The sequence below is a fragment of the Odontesthes bonariensis genome, chromosome 4, assembly GCF_027942865.1.
Source record: "Odontesthes bonariensis isolate fOdoBon6 chromosome 4, fOdoBon6.hap1, whole genome shotgun sequence".
Taxonomy (NCBI): domain Eukaryota; kingdom Metazoa; phylum Chordata; class Actinopteri; order Atheriniformes; family Atherinopsidae; genus Odontesthes; species Odontesthes bonariensis.
Genome location: NC_134509.1, coordinates 36,154,788 through 36,169,206, shown reverse-complemented (window position 1 = coordinate 36,169,206; position 14,419 = coordinate 36,154,788). Strand labels below are relative to the sequence as shown.

Genomic DNA, 14,419 nt, shown 5'->3' with positions numbered 1-14,419 from the left:
GAAAAATGTGCTTGATGTGGGAACAAGTGTGAAGGGAAAGCGCCACTTCTTTAATTTTTTATATGATACTGGACTGTATAATAGAATTTAATTTTGTAGTGCACTAGTCCAGTAGGAGGCGGAAATGCAACTTTCTGGATGCCAGCTGCCGTAAAACCCAATAGAAGAAGAAGAAGAAGAAGACAGGGACAGTGTCGGTCAGCAGGTGGAAGCAGCGAGCTTTGGGGACAGAAACTGGAAGTAATGCTGAAGAAAACGCCTGTATTTCCCTTCCTCTAGCAGTGCATGATGGTCGGGGTGCCGGTGCTGCCTGCCACTGTGAGTCAAGTTGTTTTCCTCCCGGTTCCTCCAGTGTTCATCTGATGGTGAAGAGGAGATACACCGGCTGCTGTGCTTCACAAGACAGGTACGAAAGCGACTGAAACTCCAGTGTTGCTGAACTTGCCGGGATTTGTTTCTTGCGTCATCTCGTTTGTAAGGTACCTCTGGATAGCTAACCTGCTAGCATTAGTCAGTCTACGTGTAACCGTCATCCACAACATTAGCTTTAGCATGAGCGTATAGCACAGGCCATGGATAACTTGCGTCTTATCAGCTTCTGACATCGAAACTACAGGTAGTTTTGTTTGTCCTGTATCGGCATTTTCTCTCGACTTCACTGTCAGTTATCTGGTTGTAATACTGACAAATCTAGACGATGAATGCAGCGGAGCCAAGCTAAAGCTAGCTGGATAGGTCCTGTCACAGCAGTCTGCCCTAAGAGAAGATCTGACAGTTCACACCAGCAATGCAAAACCTTTTACAAAGTTAACGTTGAAGGTGTTACATGCCAATATTATCATTAAACTATTACGTTTTTAATGTATAAATAATTTATAAGTATTTAAGCATTAAGTATTAATAAGCATTTTGATTTTTAAATATTTTAATCTATGCGGCAATCACGTTTTTTTATATAGAATTAAGGTATATGTTTATTAAATTAACTGACTGTAGGCAATGCTACCAGAGATTATGTTTCTATTATTGTATCAAGACTACATTAAAGCCATGTATATGTCTAGTCAGAGATCTGACGGCTCCTCTCAGTTTCTAAACTGCACAAGTCAACATCCAAGTTAAATTGGCAATTGATAATAGAAAAAAAAAATGGACACATAATACCACTCAAAACCTGTCGTTCAAGAAGACCACACTAATATTTGTGTGACGTTCCTGCAGCAGGAATAGAACTTAAATATTGACTTTAATGTATAACAGTCATACTGTGAAGCAGTTAACAATCCTTTAAAGCATTCCAAAAATGTAGGTGGGCTAATTATTTCTATTTTAACCTCACATCAGAGGATGATGGAAACACACAGCCAATCTGTGTGTGAGAGCTGCAGTTTGACATGTGTGAAGTGTTCTACTTATAAATGCTTCTTCTGACTTTGGTGTAACGGCAAGGTTGTAGTGTTTCCCCTGATCCTCTCATCTGTGTGATGTGATTAACAACAGAGGGTCTTGCACCGCCACAGTAGTCCGATTGGAACTCACTGTCAGCATAACAACACATTAATTCCCCGCATCTCGCACGGCTCAGTCAGTTTGCACAATACAACTAACTTTCTCTATTTAGTTCCATCTTTTAATAGTATTTCCAGAAAAGAAAAAAAATGTATTTATGACAGCACTTCATTGAAGACAATCACATAAAGGGATTTATATTTCTAAAACCTTTTTGATTTATAGACATGCCAAACACTAGAAATACTGAAGATTTATAATATGGAGCAATCAATATTTTACAATAATGAGGCATTCATTACAGGTGACAATTGTTATAGAATAGAATAGAAAGCTTTATTGTCATTGCACAGAAGTACAATGGAATTAAGGTCATCTACCTTTTAAAGAAGTTTGGAGCATACTCTAATGTCCCACTTTTGGTTTAATGCTTTATTGATCATATAGTTCAGTGTAATTTATTTATTTATTTTTCTTACCGGCAACAGACATGTTCTACTTAACCTCACCTCACAGAAGACAGACAAGCAGGTGAAGTAGTGAAATATTTTGCAGCTAGAATAAAAAGCAGGATTCTGATCCATCAGGTGGAAATCAGAGATTTTCAAAGTGGGATTTACTCATGTACAAAATAAAATATTTTCTTAAAAAATTCTTTAAAAGGACATCCACAGTTCTGTACACACAGCTGATTGATGTGTTTCAGATTAAAACGGCATACCCTGCAAACACATCTGCGCCTTACAAGGAGACTGATAAGCAGATTCAGGGCCATGAATCAAGCGTCATGTAGACTTTATATGCTTAAACAGAGTTGTAAAAATGTCAAATAAGGAGCTTAAACACTTCCCTCTGCAGATGAAACCTGTCTTTACACACACATTTACTCATCTTAGAAATGTACTTTGTGTGGATTTAAGCCATATGTTGATGCTTGTTTGTCAAAGGACTAATAAGTTTCTACATTTCCAGCATCAAAGATGTGAGAGCCCTCAAGTGTGAAGATGAACTCACTAACACAAAGTTTTTTAAGGAGAATGCTTCTAGTTTTCTATAAATGACAATGAGGGTCTGATGGATGCAGCTGTACAGGTGCTGAAGATGTGGCACATGGGCATATTTTTAAGATTTTGCTTTGAGGTTGAAACGATGAACTTGCAGTTGAAAGCCACAGGCGGGGTAAGGAGAACAGCGAGTATTGAGTACGATTCAAACCTAGTTGGTCTGATTCTTTTCGTGCTGGTCCAGAAAAAAAACAAACAAACATAGATTTGGCCAGTCCAAATGAATTAATTTTCCTTTTACTTATTTTTCTTTTTTCTGTTTGTTTCCAGCTAGCCTCCTGGGAGGCGAGTCCCAATGCCATGGCCTCTAGTCACAGCTCCTCCCCAGTGCCTCGCTCCACCAATGGAGGCCGAGATGGGATCCATCACAAGGAACGGGGCCTCTCCCCCCCACGATGCCGGCCCATCCGCTCCTTGCCTGATGTCTGCCCCAAGGAGCCTACTGGTGGGGAAAAATTTGCAGACTTCACCCCATTAGCATGTGTAGACATCATGAAGCTGGTTAGAGACTTGGGTGATATCTTAATTTTTTTTGTTTTGTTCCACCAATTATCCAAAATTCAAAGATACAGGTTTAAGAGGTGTAAGTGTGAAATGTAATGATCCCTGTGAGTCAAATGTTTTTCTCTGGTTTTTGGCTGTTTTAAAAAAAAATATATATATATATATATGTATTATTAATTTTTTTTGTACTGCAAAAAGCTGACAACATGATTTCTTTTAGGAGCAGGGCTTTGCTGAACTGCAACATCTTGGCTACATGTTTGTATTTTTACCAGCAACCTTTCTACTGCAGTGCAGCGACTGCCTGTACAATTGGTTTTAATGCAGGGATGCATAATACAGAGTTTTGTGTAATCCATTGCTTATTTGATGTGAAAAGTGATGGCATGAAAGCTTTCCAGTTGTTACTTGAGAGCTTTAACATGTAAGTTCTGAAAAAAAATTACTTTTAAAATCCTTATTAATCATCATCAGTCATCAGTTTAGTGACTTAGAATTGTTTCTAACAGCCTGAAAATACAATGAAAGGTGTATCATTGCTGATATAAGGTCATTATGGTGAAAAATAGGTACCATGTCGAAAGTCTGGATGCCTTGCGCTAAGCATGGGCCGGTTACTGGTTTCAAGGTATATCATGGTATTAAAAAGTCAAGGTTTCAAAACCACTAAAATTTTCTGTCATACAATCCCTGTGGAATGAGCGTTTTATTTATTTATTTATTTATTTATGTATTTATTTTATGTGACGTCTCGTCACATGGCGTGTGCAGCTGCAGCGTAGTGCTCTTCCCCCGCGCACCTCCGCTTGCTGTGAGTGACAAGCAGGCAGCTCTGCAGGCTGTATGATTGCGCAAGGAGGAGAGCCCCCAGAACTTTACCCCTGTCTGTTTTTTGGTTGCCGCTAGTCGTGCACCAGTCAAAATTTGTATCTTGGCACGTGCGGAGAACAACAAACAGGATGGACCAATTCGAATCCAGATTCAGCGAAGAAGTGTGGTACAGGTACCTGTACGACACTGCACTGAAACAACATGGTGACCACGTCAACTCCCAGAACTCGCTGACGGAGATTGGCAGAACTTTGGGGAATTTCCTGTTGTTTCATTCACTGGAATTGGCGTTGAGTATTAATATAAAGCGCTATATAAAACCGATCTATTTTTATTATTATTACATCCTGAAAGGCAACGATAATTCCCAAGTGGGTCCACTGAAGCACACTATTTCATAACTAATGGAAAGGTATTTTATTTTTCTTGTTTTTAAATACAGACATTCAAAATACACATTTTAGAGCTGTAATCATAATACCGTGAAACCGTGATATTTATGCCTAAGGTTATCATACCGTCAGAATCTCATACCGGCCCATGCTTACCTTGCACAACCTTTAGCAGAGACGCACATCTCACGCAGCCAATGTGGATGCTCTGATTTGTTGCTGAAATTAAATTGATCTTGTTCCTGACATGAATCCAGCGTAACACTTTATAAACTGCTTTGCCTTGGTTTCTCTTGAGAGCAGACATTTTCCCTTCACCTGTCATTTTTTTCCCCCACATTCACCTAATGCTGACGGTACTTGTACAGTGTGTACATGCAGGGGGTGAGAGGTGTGATAGATGTCAGGTTGGCCAACGTCCTGCTCTCTCCCACCTCCTCCAGGGAACAGTCCGTCACAGAGCAGGCCCCCCTGACCAGCTTGTTTAGGCTTTTCCTTTCTCTCCTTGTTATTAAAAGACTATTGTTATGTCACAGCAATAATCGAGCAATAAACTTAATTTTTCTTAAACGTCACCTGCTTTATTCTTTGCCACTGTTGATGGCTTTGCAAAGTTGTGATTCATATCAGGGATGGGCGTTTATGCCACTTCATCTGTATATAGTTACAGAACCATCTCATCACTTCAGTTTTTGCAAAACCTGACAATTAGAGTTGTGGACTTTTAGTCAGGTGGACCTTGATGAGACTGGAGGGTCAGGATAAGATTACCAGAGATTTGTTTTGCATTGATGCATCATGCAGTTCTACTATAGTGGGGCTTCAGAATAAAGCTCGAAGTAAGCATATTATCTGTTTAAATGTCTAACAGTTGAAATTTATTAACCGTCCTTTTACAATAACTGCTTCTTTTTTTTCCACCTGCACCTGCAGTTGAGGCGCAGAGCCTGTGTAACGGTCCGTCTGTGGTGGCAGAGCACGACAGATGGACGGTGTACAGCTCGAAAGTTAACCTGCCCGCTGCACTAAATGACCCGCGACTTGCCAAACGGGAGTCTGACTTTTTTACCAAAACATGGGGGCTGGACTTCACAGAGACAGAGGTGATGCCCTCCTTCTACCTCCCCAACATCACCAGGGAACACTTTGGGCCCTACCTGCAGGAGATGACTCAGGTAATACCTATGTAGATTTATTCAGATAATTTCTGCTTGGTAGCTCAACATCATGCAGCTCACTTCCTCAGTTTTGGTGTTGCTGATTAAATGCATTGCTGCAAATTTTTCAGATATTTTTTATGACATTTTGATTTATGAAAATGTTTTGACATGGAAAATAAAAAGACAGCTGTCTTCATCTGTCTGGTTAGATTGGGTTGGATTCCTCTTTTTATTCTTAATCTGAAACTTCCCACTCAGCAGCTTTTTATTCCATAATATGTATGTATTACTTGCATTCAGTTTCTTATTGCTGTAAAAGGAAGCGTGTTTAAACTTTTTGAACTAAAGTTCTATTGAGTTTCACTTTCACACCGAGGAGCTAAATCTTTTGTTCCTTTTGACTCTGTCACCTTGAGCAGCTTTTTTCTCTTCCTGTTTTCCTGAGATGTTTTTGTTTTTATAGATGTCATCATCTGCTATCTGGGCAACATTGTTTTAATATCCTCCTTCAGGTTTCACAATGATGAATAACACTGAAGAAAAACTGTTCAACATTCAACTGATATTTCTTCATCCCTGCAGTTTGCGGTTTTATTACTGTGACTTGTTTATAATTTTTACACCTTTTTTTTTTTTTTTTTTTTTTTACGATTATCCTGTTTATTATCTAGGCAGCATGTTGGGGATACACCAATAGCTTTAGCTATGTTTAAAACTCTTAATCCGTTTGTTTTTCTATGGTTTTATTTTTAGAGGGAACGAATTCATGAACGTTGCAAGACGATCTGTCCCAACAAAGACGACGTGGATGCTGTTTCCAGTATCACCACCAACCATGGTATGAATTATTAACTGGCTTCTGCTGTCACAGGGCAAAAAAACAAACTAAACATTTTAATGTGCCTAACACCCCATCCTGACTGAAAGGAGCGAGCGAAACTGACGCGATACGATGACTAACTTTCGCGAGGGTGTCCTGATATGCAGCGTGACGATTTTGTCGGTAGTGATTCTGTTGGTTCAGAAAGTACTCACTTGAAACACAGAGTTCTCTGGCGATTACCGCCCATGTGGCCTCCCTTCGGTTCAGATCTTTGTGGTACGGGTGTTTGGGGTCATAAACCATTGGGTGCTGTTCCACGGTAAAGATCAGCTTCTCCTCGTCCATTATTCCCTGAGTGATGGTGACCTGTTGCTAACTACCTTGTCAACAGGAAGCAGCGTGTTCATTTCAACCAATAAGAAGTGTTTAGGGGCGGGACGCCGCCGCAAAATGTCGTCCAAATAGAGAAATTTTTTAAGAGGTCGGCGTCATCGCTGGACGGAGCGACATCGGTCGCGGCATGTTAGGACAGGCTGATTGAAAAGTATGCATTCTAATCACTTTTTATCAATCGGTCGCTCGTGTTCAGTCAGGATGGGGTGTTAGTATTATTCCCCCTAAATTCATGACTTTATAGTACCCGCTCTTACAGCAATGAGAGCTGGAAGTATTATGGATTATATTTGGGTGTTGATAACTGAGTGACTGGTGGTGGCAAAAAAAGAAGTTGACTACTCATTTGACTTGGGTTCATGCATTTATTCCAGCGACCCCTTTAATCATCTATTGCCTCAGCATGGCTGTCAATGAGCACACCAAGGCTCACACCCTACTAAATTATCTGCTGCTTTAGCTACTATCATGCTGGAGCTAACCAGAGTCGTGGCTGACAGCATTTCGTTTTCTTTTCAGTTTAGTGAAACATTGTGCAATACGCTACTGACTCTGTGACTGTTCTCAAGTGCTTTGAGAACTCTCTTTCAAAATGCAAATCTTATCTCAATAAAAGTTCCCTGTAAACTGAATAAACTGGGTATTTTTATTTATTTATTTTTATTACTATGAAAAAATACAAGTGTACAGAAAAGCTGCTTAAAGGGATAGTTTGCCTCTTTTGACATGAAGCTGTATGACATCTCATATTAGCAATATCATTTATTAAATTTGACTTGCCCCCTTGCTGCGTCCTGTGAGCCGAGTTCCAGCCTTGTTTTGGCATTGACGAAGGTGTTCCGGCTAGTTGGTTGGGGCTTAAAAAATAAAGCGTTTTGCTTCTCAAAACAATGCGTTCAAAAGAGTAATCCATTTGCATCACAAAATCGTTCATCCAGAAAAAGTCGGACCTCACAATCGCTTGGCGCTTTTTCTGGATGAACGATTTTGTGATGCAAATGTATTACTCTTTTGAACTAATATTATTATTACTGCTTTTTTTGGATACATTTGTGTCTCAATTTAGTCATTTGTGAATTTTCCTGCCCCCTGCCTAGGCATGCCCCCTGCCTAATACCCAGCTCAGTTAATTGCTAGCCAAAGCATGGTAAAAGCCAACCAAGACATGCTGTTGGCTCGTCTCACCATGATAATACTCAGCCAAGGCAATAGATGAACTAATTGGTAGCAGCCTTAGAAGCATCAGTTACCACCCAGGTAGAATGAGTAGTTGGCTTTTCAATTGTCTCTGCTGGTCACTCAGTTACTTGTGCTGGGTCATCATTCGGTTGCTATGCGCCGACCTTATCGGCAGCAAGTCTGTGTAGCTCTCAATTTTTCTCATCGTTTATATGATTATTTGTCATTTTTCATTTTTTGTTTCTATCTAAACATTTTTAGTTAGTTTTTATTGATCTGCTTTTTTGTTTTAATTAATTTTTTGACAATGTGCACTACTACTAAAGCAGTGTACACAAGAGAAGAACTGTTGGCACTGTCAAGGATCGGACGCGGAATTAAACATCCAATTCCGACCGAGCTTAAAAAGCTGTACCGTGGTTGCAGAGCTGGAGCGAAACTAAAGGCAAAGAGGCACAACAGGAGGTGGAGGTACAAACCTTTTCTGCCCTCTGTGATTATGGGAAACGCTAACTCGCTACCAAACAAGTGTGATGAGTTAGAGGCGCTTGTGCGGAACCAACGGCTGTATAAGGAGAGCAGTTTGATTTGTCTATCTGAGTTCTGGCTGAATGACAACACACCAGACTCATGTGTGGACATACCCGGCTTCACAGCCGTACGAGCGGATCGAGACCTGAGTACGAGCGGCGGTAAGCGGAAAGGCGGGGGTGTTATCCTGTTCTTTAATCAGAGATGGGTAAACCCTCGCAATGTGACCGTTAAGGAGAGGGTTTGTTGTCCAGACATCGAACTGCTGTCAGTTGGTTTCCGTGCGTTCTATGTGGCCAGAGAATTCCCATACACAGTCGTCATCGTTGTTTACATTCCACCGAGGGCGGCACCTGTAACGGCGTGTGACGTCATCCATGACGCCATTGCTAGGATACAGACCCAGCATCCTGAGGCATTCATTGGAATCACAGGGGATTTCAACCACGTCTCTCTATCCTCCTGCCTGACTGGCTTTGTACAGTATGTGGACTGTCCAACACGTGGAGAAAAGACATTAGATCTGTTCTATGCTAACGTGAAGGAGGCTTACAGGGCAGTGTCTCTTCCACTACTGGGTAGATCTGATCACAGCATGGTCTATTTACAACCCACATACAGACCGTGTGTACAAAGACTTCCTGTTACTACCAGATCTTTCAGGAAGTGTTCACCAGAGGCGAGTGATTCATTGAGAGACTGCTTTGATGTCACAGACTGGGCTGTACTGCTGGAGGAAGATGAAATGGACATTGACATGGACAGGAGGGTCAACACCATCACAGACTACATTCTGTAGGGACACTGTGATTCCAGTCAGGACTGTAAGGTGCTATCCAAATAACAAACCATGGATCACCAGTGACATCAAAGACCTCCTGAACCAGAAAAAGAGGGCGTTCCAGAATGGGGATAGAGAAAGGCGGAGGAGTGTACAACAGGAGCTTAAAAAGACATTACGTCGAGCTAAGGTGGAGTACAAGAAAAAAGTGGAGAGACAGTTGGAGAACAATAACACCAAGGAGGTGTGGAGGGGCATGAGGACCATCACTGGATACAGACTGAAGAACTCTGTCTGTAGAAGGTGATGTGGACAGAGCCAATACTTTCAACCATTATTACAACAGGTTTGACAGTGTGGCTTTTCCCTGCTCTGCTGCTGCTCTCGCTTTATAACAGTGAGTTCTTCTCAAATTGATTGATTGATTTTTATTTATTTGTTTATTTTGCCATTTAGTCATTTATTATTATTTAGTTAGTAGTAGAATTATTATTGTTGTTAATTCAATCATTGTAAATATTTAAAAAAATGTTGAGCTACTTGACGAATTTGAATTTCCCCCATTGGGGATAAATAAAGTATTTTTCGATTCTATTTTTCTATTCATTGGTCTGATCTTTATAAGCCTTCAGTCCTCTACCAACTGCTCAATAGTCTTGACTATAGCTTTTTTTTTTAACCTTCTTCCCTGTCTGTTTTCTGGAACAGGTCTTCTTTTAGAATTTGGCCTGCGACCTAGTTCCTGACAAACAGTTAAAAAAAATTGGATGTGTAGCACCGTATTAGGCACCGTTCACCATTCTTTTATCCATCCATCCACTTTCTATACCCACTCAATCCAGTTCAGGGTCATGGGGAGGCTGTAGCCTGTCCCAGCTGCCACTGTGCAGGAGGTGTGGCAGCCCCTGGACAGGTTGCTAGTCGGTCATAGGGCGAACACAGAGACAAAAACGAGACAAACAAACAATTTAGAATCAAGAATCAACCTAACATGTGTCTTTTTGGAACCCTTCTATTGGTTCTTACCAATTTCAAAGGCCCTACCGATGGAAAAACTTCCTCACAGTATGATGTTGTCACGATCATGATTAATTGTTGGCATGGTCTTCAAAAAATAATGAGGTGTGGGGTTTGCGCCGCATGCAGCCCTTTCCTTGATGGTATAATCTAACCAGAGAACCTTTGTTTCTTTTTTATGGCTACCCTTTCTGTAAGTTGTATACTCCACCTTTTATGGAGTATACTGCTTGAATTGGTACTTTAGACGGGCACTACATTCTCTGCTTTTGAGCTTTGCTTTTCTTAGTTTGTCCTTTCTTGGAAGATTTATGGTGGTGTCACAGTTTTTCCAGTTTCCTAATAATGGATTTAATGGTCCTCTGTGACATGTATGGTTTATGACATGTTTTCATAACCCAACCCTAATTAATCTGTAGCTCTACTGAACTTCCAGAATCTCTAGATTTTTGTAGAGCTCCTTGGTCTTCATTATTTTGCGTGCTTGGTGGTCCCTAATTATTTGTGGTGTATAATCAGGGGCCTTTCACAACATGTACAGGTCCTTCTCATAAAATTAGCATATTGTGATAGAGTTCATTATTTTCCATAATGTAATGATAAAAATTTAACTTTCATATATTTTAGATTCATTGCACACCAACTGAAATATTTCAGGTCTTTTATTGTTTTAATACTGATGATTTCGGCATACAGCTCATGAAAACTCAAAATTCCTACCTAAAAAAATTAGCATATTCCATCCGACCAATGAAAGAAAAGTGTTTTTAATACAAAAAAAGTCAACCTTCAAATAATTGTGTTCAGTTATGCACTCAATACTTGGTCGGGAATCCTTTTGCAGAAATGACTGCTTCAATGCTGCGTGGCATGGAGGCAATCAGCCTGTGGCACTGCTGAGGTGTTATGGAGGCCCAGGATGCTTCGATAGCGGCCTTAAGCTCATCCACAGTGTTGGGTCTGGTGTCTCTCAACTTCCTCTTCACAATATCCCACAGATTCTCTATGGGGTTCAGGTCAGGAGAGTTGGCAGGCCAATTGAGCACAGTAATACCATGGTCAGTAAACCATTTCCCAGGGGTTTTGGCACTGTTAGCAGGTGCCAGGTCGTGCTGAAAAATGAAATCTTCATCTCCATAAAGCTTTTCCGCAGATGGAAGCATGAAGTGCTCCAAAATCTCCTGATAGCTAGCTGCATTGACCCTGCCCTTGATAAAACACAGTGGACCAACACCAGCAGCTGACATGGCACCCCAGACCATCACTGACCTTGATACAGCACTCTGGGAACAGCCTATTCGCTCAGAAATTTCTTTCTGTGTCTTACCCTCTTGCTTGAGGGTGTCAATGATGACCTTCTGGACAGCAGTCAGGTCGGCAGTCTTACCCATGATTGCGGTTTTGAGTAATGAACCAGGCTGGGAGTTTTTAAAAGCCTCAGGAATCTTTTGCAGGTGTTTAGAGTTAATTCGTTGATTCAGATGATTAGGTTAATAGCTCGTTTAGAGTACCTTTTCATGATATGCTAATTTTTTGAGATAGAAATTTTGAGTTTTCATGAGCTCTATGCCAAAATCATCAGTATTAAAACAATAAAAGACCTGAAATATTTCAGTTGGTGTGCAATGAATCTAAAATATATGAAAGTTCATTTTTTATCATTACATTATGGAAAATAATGAACTTTATCACAATATGCTAATTTTTTGAGAAGGACCTGTACATGTATACTCAAATCATGTTAGATTCCAGTAAAGATACCAATTTCTTTTCAGTTTTTGTTTTTTCATAATAAAAAAAAGAAGTTTCTTTTAGTTTAACTTTGCACGACTTTGGAAATATCTCTGCTAGATCCAGTGAAAAAAATGTAAAACATGTCTATTTAAATTACTAGTTGTAATGCAACAAAACAGGAAAAACATCATAAGGGTTTAATACAGTTTCTATTGTAACGATTCACTGTGAATCGAAAAAGGCAAAAAACAAATTAAAAAAACGGATTTATATGTTGTACGTACACAAAACAGTATATTATTTTTAGTTAATATTATTTCCAGTCTAAGTTTACTTATAATCATGGAAAAAATACATGTTTATCCCATTTTTTTTTTATCCTAAGGCCATCAGGCTTCTAAATTGACTATAATGCACTGCCATCACTCCCATCACTTTCACACTCGACACTTTACACATGCCTACCTCCACTGCTGTTTGCACTGCAAAACATGCAATATTGCACAATATTGTATTTTTATTTTATCTTATGTTTCTAGGTTAGCATAGCTTTGATTAGCATAGGCTATCATGTGTATTATATGTTCAGTATAGCTCTAGTAATTAGCGTAAATGTATATTTTGCAGTATCCATATTGCCTATTTATTGTTATTGTCAGAGTACTTATGTCATGTCATGTTACGGTATGTTATGTCCTGTTATGGTAGTTACTGTACAGTGTCCTGTCCTAAGAATTTCAGTACCCAGTGACAATAAAAGACTTGAAACTTGCTGTGAAATACATAGATCAGAAAATTGATAAAGACTTTAAACTCTGAATAGAAAAGTGTATCAAATGATAAAATTAAGGAAAAAAGGGATTTATAAACAAAGGCATAGGTGCAACTTGACTGGTAGAGGAATACAATCCCAAAGTGGTAGTTTAGTTTTATCAACAGGCCATTTTCACCACATTAACTTTTATATAAAATGATATGGAAACCCAGGTGTAACTAAAGGATTTGTCTTTATGCTTATGTTTTATTAACAACACTTAAAGGATTATTTATCTACTTTGCTAGAGTCTGCCTCAGTTTTTGTCATCGACATTTTTTTTGTGTAAATCACTTTGTAGCATCAGTTTCTGAAGTTCCTATCTTAGCGAACTTAATAGTACTCATTGTAAACGGAATGACTGATTACTAATCCAGAGCTTTTGTTGTTTCCTGCAGACAAATCCAGAGCTGAGCTGGAACAGGTTCCAAAGGTAGCACATCTTCCTTATTCTCTACTTCTAATGAACATGTGTAAAAGTGTTGTGTACAGTTGACAGACATAGGTCTTTTCTTGCACCATTCTTTATGTACTTGCACTGTAGTGATCTTTTACTGTAAATCTGCACATGGTAGGTCCAGATTTCTCCTTTACCCCAACCTAAGTTGGAAGTGTGGAAATGGCACGGTCACGCTGATGAAGAAAACATTTAAAGAATATCTGCAATGGCTTCAATCATTAAAAAAAAATCTAAATTTCTTTCTTTCTTTATTTTTTTATGTATTTACTTTACAACAATTGAAGGAAATGGAATCACTTTACAACATTTTTACAGTTGTTTGCATCTGAAATGCTTTGAATGGAAGGCAGCTGGACCTCTTTTCTTGGACATTCAATCTCTTATTCAGAATGCTTTTTCACTTCTAACTGACTGGTTGGGAGTTACGGGTTCATAAACTGTTGTTAGGACATTATAAGCTGCTGTTTGGACAATGACACATTAACAGAATTGCTGAAGCTGTTGAAGTCACATGTTTGTTATTAATCCATCCGCATGTCCTGTGGGTTGTTTTTGGTGGTTGTTACATGTGACTTGTTTAAATTTCTCTATGAGTTTCATAAGACTCCACTCTTCAGTTTAACTACTTTTGTTACTCATTATTAGATACTAAGTGATGAAGAGTCATTAACCCTAGAACTTATTCTGGGGCACCGACAAGCTGTTAGCAGTTTTCGTGTTGTGAATAAATGTTTGCACTTGCAACATACCATTTGAAAGCTAAGATTCTTGTGACTCAACTGAGTCTATGTATTTTACAATAGTGACCAGAAGGCACAGTCAATATGAGCAACAGTTAAAATAAATGTTGCAACATATTGCATCGTTTCAATAAGCTGGCAGCTGTGCCTTGTCTTTTATGAAGGCCATTCTCTTTTACAAGTCTTGTTGGCATTTAAAGATTCTTGATACCATAATATAAAAAAAATTAACCAGCGTCATTAGCTTTGATTGACAACACACTTCAGACCATCAGAACTTTACTTGCATCCACATAGCCTACGTTACAATAGCCTACGAGGGTCATAAGTTAATGCGGTGTTTTTAGACAGTAATTAAGTTCACAAATGGTAGTGAAGGGAAACAAGGTTTTGTAAACACACTGTCACACTGATTTATTTGAATACTTATTTCCCCCAAATTTTGTGCTATGAAAGAGAAACTTGCATGCATACATCATATCAATCA

At 39.3% G+C, this 14,419-nt stretch overlaps 1 protein-coding gene across 1 annotated transcript in view; it reads left to right on the top strand.

Moving 5' to 3' along the window:
- The first annotated feature begins 204 nt into the window (after window positions 1-204).
- vps54 (VPS54 subunit of GARP complex) overlaps window positions 205-14,419 on the top strand; it is a 38,168-nt gene continuing 23,953 nt past the window's right edge. Inside the window, exons 1-5 of the mRNA XM_075464112.1 lie at window positions 205-406; window positions 2,844-3,018; window positions 5,234-5,475; window positions 6,214-6,298; window positions 13,131-13,165. Coding sequence (XP_075320227.1) covers window positions 2,874-3,018; window positions 5,234-5,475; window positions 6,214-6,298; window positions 13,131-13,165 — 507 coding nt within the window. The 5' untranslated portion in view covers window positions 205-406; window positions 2,844-2,873. The remainder of the gene's footprint in view (window positions 407-2,843; window positions 3,019-5,233; window positions 5,476-6,213; window positions 6,299-13,130; window positions 13,166-14,419) is intronic.